Here is a 12919-nt window from a genome sequence, read left to right on the forward strand (position 1 = left end):
AGGTGTCCCACATAAAAAGTAGAGGAAGATGGGCACAGACGTTAGCTTAGGGCTAGTCTTCATCAGCAAAAAGAGGAGGATTGGCAGCAGACGTTAGCTCAGGGCTAATCTTCCTCAAAAAAAAAAAAAAAAGACAAAAAGAAACTTGACCTAGATTGCATGATCAATAAGAAGTGGAGCCTCAATTCCCCCCAAAGCTCATAGTCTTAATTACAATGGGATACAGGATCTTATAGAATCTAAGTCAGATTTGCCGATGCATCGCTCCCAAGGGCAAGGAGCATTTAGAAGTCAATGCTTTTTATCCTCTGAATAAGTACTCTCAACTAGAATTTAAGATATTTGTGTTTTAATCAAATGACAACCAAAAGTTAATTAATTTAGAAACACCATACCTATGGCAAAAATTATTGAAAAGAGACAACTAGATTCTAAGTTTGTATACGGCAACTACTTTATTATTTTCAAATGCAAACTCTTTGCATTTAGTTTGCTATTTTACAATTTTACAAACTAGGTATAAAAGACCATAAATAAATGACATAAGTTATGTGTACCTAAAGTTCATGAAGGGAAGAAAAATACCTTGACAAATTAAAACAAAATAGAAAATCTATGTCTAACTTAAGAGATTGCTCAAATCTCGGAACATGTATGAACCAAACAATGTTCTATTAATTTCTTTTTCAGTTATGAACTAAATTATAATATGCCTTATACATTCTAATTTTAACCACAGTCCTTGCATATTCCAACATACTTGGAGTGATACAAAAAATAAATGCACTCTTCAGTGTGTATCAATGCTTGATGTTGTTTGGAGAATGTTAAATAAGTGAAAATATTGCTTCTAGAACTTTCCTTTACTGGTCAGAATTTAAGTGTCTTCAGACAAATATTGAGGCTATACGCGTGTATGGATTAATACACATATCCTTCACAGATTGAATACAAGAGGTCTCAAAACACACACCAGCTGTGTCGTGAGCACAACCTTTCTTTAAAATAACATTTTAAAACACACCAGAACATTTCATTCTTAAGATTGTTAAAAATAATTTGGGGCCAGCGGACACATGGTGAAGCTATTTGATTTGGTGCAAGGGAACAGCTTAATGCTGCCTAATGGAAGATCTGAGCGAAATTTATCTTCTGAGCTCCCTAGGCCAGCACTCACTCACAGAGCTACATACAGCCCTTAACTTGGCCTCCTGCCCTTACCTCGGGGAAAGATGACCTGCTCAGAGAGTCAACCTCATTTCTTTATACATATTTTCCAGGCATCAATGCATAGGCACATCCCTTTAAAAATATATTAAAGTCCCCCAAAAGGGGTGAATTAACTTTGTCACTCTGGCATAGTTATGAGAATACAATGCCACACACCCTGTCAGAATGTAATAAATATTTATTGATCATTTTCTCTACTGGTTCAACAACTTAGGGTTCAGAATCTTTTTTCCCCCATTTTTCCCTGATTTGATGTTATAGCTTATATAAATGGCCACAGTTTCTGCAACCATAGCTTAGAATAAGCAAGGCAGCCACTCAGATTATGAAAAATGGCAGTATGTCAGCTGGAGTTTGGTATATGTGTCATATCAAAACTGAATCCTCACATAACGGACCTCCGATTCCAGAAGGCTGATGCACTTTTGAGGGCTGTAGGAATTAGCTGCATATTAATAACTGTAGAACTTTCTGTGTAAATTGGGAACCTGAAATTGCTTGAGGCCATTTAACCCCAACTATGCTAACCTCAAGAGTCACTGGCATGTACTTTTCTGTGACATCGGGAGACAAAGTATTAATCCAGGACACAGCATCTCAAAACTGACACACGTCTACGTTCATCTCCGAAAGTATATGAATTGCATATATTTGTTCTCATTCAACAAGTCCATTTATGCAGAAAAACAAAGGCTACTTGTATTCCATTTGGGGTTACCAGACAAATTCCATCCCCTTCTCTCTCGCCATCAAGGAAGTGGTGATTCGGATGAAGAGTTCGATCAGAATTCATGATTTCGATGATAAGTTGTCACCTGAATGGATTTATATTCTAAAATTACTCCACCACTAGGGTGAAAATGCCTCTGTCCCAAGCTGGAGAATCACTTATTAAGGTTAGTGTGGCAACTACAAAATACACTTAATAGATACAGGACATTTAACATTTCTGGGTTGTCTTTCTAAGGGGATGGGCATGGTCTCCTGGCCCACTCTCTCGTGTGGCTCTTCATCTCAGAGCTGGTGGAAAACCAGAACTCTCCAGGTGTAGCGTTCCACAACATTCACAGGCAGTTCTAAGCATGAGGTTATACACACACACGCACACCTACACTCGCGTACACACACTCACACCTATGTACACACATCAAAAGAGATAGTCAGCTCATATTTAGTCTAGGAAAAAAATATATTTATATCACTGCATGGCACACCCTGGGTAAAATGTTACTTCAGCAATGCATATCATAGGCAGCTCATGGGAACTGTCTTTGTTTTGCGTGGTGGCACCCGACCTGGTGTCCATAGTAAAACCTGTCGCCTTGCTGCCCTGCCAAGGCAGCAGTGACGTACAGGAATGAGATATGGAAATACATATAAATAAAACCGCAAGGAGTTTGGGAACAAAGGCTCTGCAGAGCTGGTGCTGCGAAACAGTCCATTCCTCAGCGCAAGCGGAGAACAGATGCTGAACCTGGAATGTTTGCTGTTTCTTTCACTGGGAAAGGGCATTTGAAAGTCACACTTTTATTCTTTTCAGGAACGGGTGTTGTTTCATCAGTGTCTTTGCTCCAGAACTGGCGTAGTAGAAGCAGAAGAAACACATTTGGAAGGAACTGAGGAGGGTGTGTTCTGTTTTCTTCTATGGGCTTTGTAAGCAACAGGAAGGGCTGTGAGTCCAAGATAGCAGAATCTGCTCCCTGTGGAGAAAAGAACAAGACTTTAGACAAAACATCAACCAACATCGCCAGCCAGTTGTCAACCAATAACGCGAGAAAGAACATAGGTGCATAGAAGTTGGTATGGCTCCATAAGAAGCAGTTCAAGAGGGACATCACGAGTTCTTACTCTCCTCCTCTGAAAAGTGACAACTCTAATAACAATAAAAAAAAATGTTTATTAGCATCTTAGTTATAACAACTCCAAGGAAGCTACTATTCTTATTCCTATTACACAGATGAGGACATGGCAGCGCAGAGAGGCTGGCAATCTGCTCCTGGTCGTACGTTCTGAAGCAGCAGAGCTAGGAGTAGAGCTCACACAGTCTGAGCCACAGCCAGGCTTTAACCACTACGTGAACAGCCTCTCTTTGAAATGAAAATTCCGACTTGTTACGGTTCAGTTGTGCAAGATGAGAAGGGCTTAGAAAGGATGTGAACGGCAAAGTGGCTTACTGCAAAAGCCGCAGATACCAGCATCCAGTCTTTCCAAAGGGGGAAACTGTCTATCTTGGAAACAAATCCGGATACATCATGATCCGCCAATATTCAACAATATGACTGAAAGAATACAATCTAAGAAATAAAAAGTATTGGCTGTTTTTCTTAAAAAGAAAGTAATGTCTAATGAATGGAGGTATCTAATTTGTAAAAGATCCATATAATCTACATATAACAGGCCGAGGGAAGGAACCTGGGGCCATATGCATTGTGAGAGGTTTGGCGCCAGTGAGCGAGGTCTTGGGGGCTCAAGCCCACTAAGAACTAATCAGCCACAGCCGCCCCATGAGTCTAGAATCAAACAAGGCTGGTGCAATTCAACTGAATCATTGTGGCTTCTTTTCATCCTCTCATTAGTCAAATAATCAACTCAAGCCAAAAGAAGCAATTTCTCTTCTTTCCTTTCTGACAACTGACCATCAAGATTGTTTCTTGGTCTCTCCCTATCTCCCATCATAATGGCCATGTTTGGCAGTTGGTGGCTTCAAGTGTAGAGCAAGGATTAAGACCAAAATACATCTTTACAGGCAATTTTACTTATTTTGTTAAATCAATTATTTATTTATTTGTTTTGTATATGTACATGTTTATTTATTGTGTGAGGGAGATAGATAAAATTTAGTTTGTTGGAGGTAAATGACCATTATTTAAACTTGTAGAAAACACTTTAGTCTATTTGGAAAGAGAGAAAGCTTTCTCATAGGATATTCAGATAGAAATTACTTCTTAAGCAGTTTAAAATTATAAATGTGGATAAGGGTATGCTATGAAGGTCTTCAAAAAGCCACTTGTCAACATCATTCATTTTCTCAATTATGCAAAAAATGAAAGAAGAGGAATTGGATCTATTTTTCCAACTGTTTCCTCTCTGGAACTCAGTAAGCCTAACAAATGTAGTTTTTGAAACCTGAATGTGCAGGGATTTCATCAGACAGGCATGCATTTATAGGAAGGACAAGGAGAACATGACTGTGACCTTAAGACTGATGGAGTACAACCAACACCATATGGATATGCAAGCTTTTGGAAGGTGTTTTTCTTTTGCTCCTAGAAATTCCATTCTTAGAAGATAAAGAGTGGTCTCAAAAACACGTTTGTCCCCTTTCAGTTTGCCAACCTCCTTCCTCACTAAACGCCTGGATATAAATATGTATTATATAAATATATTTGTAATATTAAGTGAGCTATTTCGGGACTCAGTGTGTATGTGAAAAGGATTGGATGTTTCGAGTGAGAAGTGTGGAATGTGAAGGCTTATATCTAGTTGATGCCAGAATAAGTAGAGAAAAATAAACCTTCTCTCCTTTGAATCCTTTTATCACAGGGCAAGGGGAATTGCTTGAACAGAGACCAGACAAAGCCTGTGGTCTATGTGGGATCACGAGTGAAAGACGCGACTTTCAGTGTGACTAAATAACCAAATCGTTGTTCCTTTGAGTCAGTCATGAAGACACCAAAGCATCTGTGCCATCCAGTTCTTCTCATTGCAAGGGGGTCTTATTGTGCATTTCACTCTTTCCAATTATAAAATAACAATTTTATGAATTTCAAGGCTAAATAATGCAGGAGGAATTTGATTTGATAGGTCTACCACCATTTGTATAGATCCATGTTCACCCCCAAACCCTCATAAAACCATTAAAAGTAAAGCTTTTCATCTGCATGGCTCCCTACCATTGAATTTCATTTCACTCCATCTAGCATTTGGGTTCACAAGTGAACGATGGATGAATAACACTTGGGAGACCTCGGAAGAAGGGTACATCTTTTTTTATGCGAAGTTCAGTATGTGCTATATAAGAGAACTTCATATACACTCACAACAGGACCATGCTGTAAGAAATATGTTGTTAGAAAAGTATCGTTATCTCTAATTTATAGGCAGAGGAACTGAGTTACAAAGAAATGTAGAATGAACTTCCCAGTGTCAACATCTCAATTGGCTTTAGAATCCAAAGCTATCTGGATTCCAGAACGTGGCCCCAGGCCGCAGGCAACAATGCAACAATCCTATAGTCCTTATATTTCTCTTCTAAAATGTGTAACTTCATGGAAGCAATGGAGTTAACACTGTTCCTGCTACTGGATATTACTTTAGACACTCAGAGAGTCCCCTTTTGATTTTCCATTGTCCTGGACTTTAACTCACACGTGTATTAAAATTAAGATTCAGAAGGCAACCTTTGAATGAAGTAAGATTTCATATTCTGCCTTTCTTTCAATCCTCACCTATTATTTCATTTACAGAAAGACCTGCTGAGGAAAACAACGCCAGCATAATATATAGCACTAACTTGTTAGGACATCTTAGGACTGACACACTCCTTTTTGAAATGTTCTGTTTTGAATATGCTCAATATTTAGAAAAATACTGCAAGTCAAGTTGTTGACTTTAAGAAAGCAATACTTTTAATTATGCAATGTACACAAGGTAACATTCTCTTTTTACTTATAAGATAATACCATAGTGCTATCTTATTTGGATTGGACTGTGGAGATTAAAAACAAAATACTCCACAGCTTTGCTGAAGGAAAAAGAAATTACAATTTTTTTAAAGAGCAAGCAAAAAAACCAACCTACATTTGTCAATTTTTAACACGAATATCCAGAACTCCTAGACTTCAGCAAAAGTGGTGATAAAACTAAAATTGCTGGAGTAGTTTTAAAAACAAATTTCACATTCCTTCTGAACAGAAAAGCTTTTACAACTAATGTTGCAAAAAGGGTTTTACTAAACTGTCATGATTTGACAGCATCAAATTTAACATTCTTTGCTCTATAAGAAATAGCTTTCAGGATGAAACCAAGGGGGAAATAAAGGTCATTAAAATCAGCCAAGCTCTTGTTTAAAAGTGATAAAGATGGAATAAGTAAAAAAGTTAAAATTTGTCCAGTCAAAAAAGTTAGATCCTTTGCTTTTTGGATTGAGCAAAGCCATGTAATTACCTGTTTCAAGAAGGAAATTCTAGGATTAAAAAAAGCATCTAAGGGGGCTGGCCCAGTGGTGTAGTGGTTAAGTTGGTGCACTCCACTTCGGCAGCCCAGGATTTGCAGGTCTGGATCCCTCATCAAGCCATGCTGTGGTGGCATCCCACATACAAAATAGAGGAAGACTGGCACAGATGTTAGTTCTGGGACAATCTTCCTCAAGCAAAAGAGGAAGATTGGCAACAGATATTAACCTAGGGCCAATCTTCCTCATCAAAAAAAAAAAAAAAAAAAGAAATCTAAGTCTAATGGGCTTTATGGATGAAAAGTGTGTATTTTAGTAGGTCATTTCCTGATGATGAGGTAGTAAGGTGAATTCCAAGTCTCACCATTGACATCTAGGTCAGTCCTCTCTGGCTGATCTTGTTTGGTATGCGGCTGCTGGAGCCAGACAGAAAATGAAACTGATGGAAAAGAGACCCTCCAGTACTTCTCAATGGGAGCAAAGACTCCAAAGGATGGGACACATACATGACCCAAAAAGGTTAGAGAGCAAGGCTCCTGAGTTACTGCCCGGAACCCAGAAGATCCTCAATAAGCACTTGTGGCATGAATGAATGGCACCAAAGAGCAAGAGGAACCCTGTATGAAGAAAAGCACTGCCAGCAGGAGTCTAGGTCCCGTCTTCCAGAACCTGACCTCATATAGTTCCTATTTCACTGCTTCCTGGAAGAACAGCAAGGAGGCCATAGTGGTTTTGGTGTCCTCTCCCATTGTCAAGAGATTACTGACATCTTGAAAGAAACCCAAACTACCCAATAGACATGCAAGAATATTTACCCCTTAGTGTTTTAAACAAGATCAAGTTTTTTAAAAAAGTTTTTATTATAGGGGCTGGCCCCGTGGCCGAGTGGTTAAGTTCGCGCGCTTCGCTGCAGGCGGCCCAGTGTTTCGTTGGTTCGAATCCTGGGCGCTGACATGGCACTGCTCATCAAACCACGCTGAGGCAGCGTCCCACATGCCACAACTAGAAGGACCCACAACGAAGAATATACAACTATGTACCGGGGGGCTTTGGGGAGAAAAAGGAAAAATAAAATCTTAAAAAAAAAAAAAGTTTTTATTATAGAAAGACTCATTGCTGGTTCTTTTGACTTACCTTGTATATTTTGGGTTACTTCTTTAAAGGAGGGAAATGTCAAAGTTCCCTATTAAAGATTGTCACAGTCCACTATCCATAAGGTAGTCACAATACGTTTGTAGCGTCCCAAAATAAGACTTTATATGGCACAGCCACAGGCCCAAAGAAACAGACCTTGTTTGTCCAGTTAGGGGGTACGATGCTTGGGTTTTATTATTACTTTTATTATTATTCTTAAATCCACTTTCCTTTTCTTTCCAGCCCCTCATGTCATCATAATCCACCAGGTGGCCTGAGCACTGAAGGAGAAACACTGATGAGCCATGTGGTTTTCACCTAGAGTTTTTTCCACGGTATGAACCAAGCCTGAGTCCTTCAAAAATGTTCCTAGGCATGGTCTTCATTCCAGTGAAAGAAAGATGACTGTCACTGATGCCACAAACAAAATATGACGGTTGTAATTCCAAATGTAGAGAGAATCAAGGATGTCTCAGAGAAACTCAGTGTCCGGCAGCAAATACGGCAGCCACACTCGGAGGCGATGTTCTATTTATATAGGTACATGTATTTTACAAACTGGTGATGGACCGAAGTACGTCTGAGAAACAATTTGTTCCAGATCTATTTCAAATGACAGATGTCATTTCTGTAAGCCCCACAGTTTCAGCAACCTGTACACCAAGCTACGCTGCAGATTTTTTTTTTTTTTCCTTTAATTTCGGAGGGCGAAGACGAAGTAAAAAAAAGTGCAGTCCTTCAATTAAAGTGCATGGATGAGGTAAACTAATTTCAAGAGTTTTGAGTTTATTCAGTACCGGCTCAGACAGGAACCATTCTGCCGTGTATCTGCTGCATTTGGGTTCTCATCGCCTGGACACTGCTCAAAATCTTATTCTGGTGTGTGACAGCGGTGATCCCAATTCTTGCCAGGTCACTGTAGACAGGGGGAGAAGAAAGAGGGAAAAGGAGAGTTACGAGGGCTGAGAACCTCTTTTCCGGGCTTCATGCAGACACACATTTGAATCAGCCACAATTAATACAGCACAACAAGGCAGGTGTATTAAAATGTTTAATTAAGCAATTTAATGCAACAATGTAGGTGCTTTATAGAGGCTGTGTAAAATTACACTCAATCAAAATGAAAAGCATTCCAGTTTTCTGTTTATTTTTTTTTAATGAGTAGGATGATTATGCAGCTCAAAGCGAAAAAGGAAAATACTATTAAATCTAGATTTACCCTTTCGTGTAAGATCGCTGAGTACTTACTCCTGGTTCACGTGCACTACAGCCTCTAGTGTGGTATAACCAGCAGCCGTGAAGTTATCCTTATACCGGTCCATTTTAATGGCCTGGAGCCAATCGCCCACCGATACTACGGCGGAGAATTCCGGGGAGCTCGGATCCAACAAGGCAGTGTTAGGTCTGGAAATGGAATGAGAAAGTGTAGACAGACAAGAACCATCAGTGAGACCGCAAGACTCCGAAGTCAGATTGCCCAAGATAGGAAAGGGACATTGAAATGCCAAGAGCAGGTTTTCCATGGAACATTCGCCATCAAATGTCACCATGTGATTTTTGCCCCTAATTTCACTAGGCTGTGGAAGCATCTATCAATCACCCGATTTGTTCTTAATTCCATTTCCCACATTTCTTTTATAGGGACTTCTTCATGCATTAATGATCATAGCAGGTCTTTTAACATCCCAGCCTGAGTAAAGATCAGGGGAGCCCATGTGGCTGGAACCTGTTCAGTTTTTGCAGAAAGAGTCCTGTCCTTGCCAGCACCAAATATTGTAGACTTTCGTTCCGCAACTATGGAAACCCTAGTGAAGTATGAGTAAGGAAAACTGCAAGCTTGCAACCTGCCAGACTCGATGGAAGCAGAGAAAACAGCAAGAGTTCAAGTCCAGCATGCTTCCAGCCAGGTTTGCAGGCAGGCTCAGGGCATTCAAACAAACTGGGGACAGCAGGGAGTTAATCCCCTCTTTAATCAACCCATGCCTGACCAGCACGTGTGCCAAGACTGGCAGGAAGAATGGCCACTTTGATCACTGTTTGCATTGTGGAATGTGCTTCTCGTATTCCCTTGCTGGGGCTCCTGAATAATCATTTCAACAAAATCTGAGCACTTCTTATGAACTTATTTATTAGTTTATGCATTTCTCAGGCCAGGTGTTTTATATTAGGTCATTGTCAAGAATGACTATAGTTCAAGGCAAGAATTACGCCACTCTTCACGATATTGATATATGATAAATCACCTATTAATGGAAAGTATTTATTAAAAGAATTATAGTCATCTTCATCATCAAACTACCTAATAATCATAGGTAGACCTTCTCAGCGTACTTATTACTTTATTTTATTACAGGGTACATTACTTTATTACAATTACCTGTGTAGCAACACTGCTGCTTGCTAAGTTATATTTTCTTGAATTTCCTTTTTCCCTAGAAATTACAGAATGTGGTCGATCCTAACATTTTTGACCTGATTTTCATCCTCAGACTATGTTGCTTGAATATAAACATTTAAATCAGAATTATATCATCACTACTGAATTTTCAACCAAAAAAATGCTTTTCTTGTAAAAACAAAATTAAGTCAGTATAATGGCTTGATTAATTTTCTACATAGCAGAATTAATCCAATTCTGTTTTTTCATCATAATTTTTACCTAAAATTATTTTGATTTGCATTACTTCCCTTTTATATAAATATTTTTTAAATGACTTGTTTTGTCAAAAGGTTTTCTGTCTGAACAATAGCTTGCCTTTGTGAGCTTGCTTTCAATTAAATCCAATTTTCTGAGTAAAATTCTGCATTTTTACACCAAGAATAGTCAAGATTTAATTCTCTTCCAAATTTTGAGTCAATAACAAATATTACCACATAGAATTTTAGACATTAGTGTGGAATGTTTACTGATAATATCTGTTATTAGACAAAGACCAATTATTTGCATTTACTTCCAACTTTAAGCCAAGAACATTAACAGGGCAGCAAGGAAGGCTCTAGGTACGTGACAAGGTCGAAATGACCTTAGGATGAAAATCTCCTCACTCGGGTATCAGTTAACTCTAAGGGTGATTCTCAAGCTTGTTCTGGAAGTCTTTGTGCTCTCTGGGGAACACCATGACATTTGCTTAACTTGTGCTGAATCACATGCCACATTATACTACATCCCATTATCAGCAAGCAGTAATAAGTATCAAAGCTATTTAAGTACCATCAGTGAGAAGAACTTAGAATTGAGGAAAGGGTATCCAATAGTTCAATTTGTTCTGCACTTTGGTGCTAAGAGCACAGTATACAATATTAGTAGCCGATGAGTTTATGCCAGCAGGAGAAGCCCCAAGTACCAAAGAAATGGCCTTAGGACCCTCAGACTAAATACACAGGGATCTAGAGCTGGAGATCTCAAAGCTAGAGAAGGTTTATCTTGGAATAGAAGAAGCTAGCTACCCAGAAAGGAGGCCTTACCGCTAGCTATTTACACCCTTACAGTGAATAAAAAAACAAAAACTAGTTCAGAAATGTTAGGTTGGTTTTTCTTAGGTCACATAGCTACCAAGTGGCAGGAGTAATATGTGAATCAGGCCAATCCTATTTCAGAAGAGCGTGATCGTTAAGCTCTGTGTAGTGGCCAATGCTAAAGAGAATGGAAGGTTCCTCTGCTGTTTGCTCCAAGTTGTTTTCCTCATGTTTTGTAATATTAAGTATATTCCTTCTCGTCTACAATCTTTAGGTTAAGCTTTTAGGAGAAAGACTGGTGGACAACATCATTGTGCCGGCCAAGCCTGGCAGGGCTTGGATATCGTGGGAGAAAAAGTCCTCCTGTTTTTAACTCAGGGCCATGATGAAAGAGAAGCCTTTAAGAAGTACATATTTGGAGAAGGGTAGATGCCTCACCTCAGGCAAGTCTGAATCACTCGGTCTTATTGTACCTGTCTTCTTAGATAATTCAGCTGATAAGGACGGGCTACACCCTTTCAGATGGAACTGGTATCCAGGCATCCTGCCTCTTCTGCTAGTAAAGCTCAGTCTCCATGCAGGAAAGTTCCTACTGAATTACAGGACTTGCAGTGTCTTTCTCTTCCTTCCGCATGAATACGCTTCTTCATTTTGCTCTTTCCAATGAAATAACTGCCCCTTTTACAGGTGGTTTCATCATTTTAGTTTTGAAAACCCTTCTCAAACGCTCATCTGCATGCTTTTTAACTTGGTCAGTTTCTATCTTGGTCCTGTTTCCTTCTATTCTTGAAAGACTCAGAAAACAGAAACTTTAAGAACTGAAAACTAATGAATCTGTTGTGACAATTAACACTCGATAAGTCAACTTAAAAATTGCACTGCATAAAGGTCTGTCCTCTAATCTTTATTTTTCCCAAAGTCAATGTTTCTTTCCCTTTTCAAAATAAAGCATCTAGGAACTGAACATCTTTCAAAAGTACATTTCCTCTTTCTTCCTAAATTTTCAGGTCCAGCATCATAAGGTAAGCACTTTAGTTATTTCCTTGTTGTTGCTTTTAATTTGTTTTTCTTACTACTGTTTGAGGCCTGCCAGGCATGAGGCTCTCCAAAATGGTGACCAGAACTACAATGAATACTTCACTAATTGAGAAAGAAGCCACCCAGGTTGCAGAGAGCTGTGAAGTGGCTTCTGACTAAAAGGCAGGAATTAAAGTGAGTCACTGCTTGCCTGCCATCTCTAATGTAGTCTTTCATACATCACTATTAAGTAAGCGTGGCTGACCTGGAGCTCTCAGTCCCCGTCCTCTTCAAGCTGTTGGGGTTGCGGATGAGTTTGTCCAACATGTTGACAATCTGCCCAAATTTGGGCCTGTCACTTCTCTCCTTCTGCCAGCAGTCTAGCATCAGCTGGTGGAGGGCAATGGGGCAGTCCATTGGAGGGGGTAGTCGATAGCCTTCCTCAATGGCTTTAATCACCTATCAAAGAAAACAGAATGGTATGTTAAGCTGCCAGGCAAGCTGTCGTTAGACGTTCACCCTTCTGATCGGCTTGTCCCCTGTACATTAAGCTGCCGGCAAGCTTGAGCACGGGAACAGCTCCAACTCCTTCACAGCAGCCAAAGCTGGACCTGAGTATTGCTGGCAACCAGGCAGGGAAGCCAGCTGTTGCTATGAGGTGTTCTCCAATGGCAGGCAATGCCAATTGGAAACTCTAAAGTGAAGATGCGTCAATGTTCCAAAGTGGTTAGAACCCAATCACATCAACAACATGGTGTAGGCCCAGCCCTCAGAGATCACATGGTGATGACCCTCCCCATTCTGCTATCTAGCATCAGCTAAACGCTCTTAGCAAAAGAGATTCTCACTAGCGTTAAAGACCTTCCTTGGGAAGCAGTTAATAGCTGCCTCCAAAATGAAGTCCCTTTG

At 39.7% G+C, this 12919-nt stretch overlaps 1 protein-coding gene across 2 annotated transcripts in view; it reads right to left on the reverse strand.

Annotated features, from left to right (window-relative positions):
- Window positions 1-429: 429 nt before the first annotated feature.
- The window catches only part of EPHA4 (EPH receptor A4), a 140097-nt gene continuing 127607 nt past the window's right edge, over window positions 430-12919 (reverse strand). The window contains exons 15-18 of one of the 2 annotated variants that reach the window (XM_070618395.1): window positions 12276-12469; window positions 8786-8941; window positions 7538-8453; window positions 430-2930 (exon numbers count right to left, since the gene is read on the reverse strand). In XM_070618395.1, coding sequence (XP_070474496.1) covers window positions 8339-8453; window positions 8786-8941; window positions 12276-12469 — 465 coding nt within the window. In that variant the 3' untranslated portion in view covers window positions 430-2930; window positions 7538-8338. Of the gene's footprint in view, window positions 2931-7537; window positions 8454-8756; window positions 8942-12275; window positions 12470-12919 lie in introns of both variants that reach the window. The other variant, XM_070618396.1, reaches the window with a different exon arrangement.

Source organism: Equus przewalskii, chromosome 5 (assembly GCF_037783145.1).
Source record: "Equus przewalskii isolate Varuska chromosome 5, EquPr2, whole genome shotgun sequence".
NCBI classification, from domain to species: domain Eukaryota; kingdom Metazoa; phylum Chordata; class Mammalia; order Perissodactyla; family Equidae; genus Equus; species Equus przewalskii.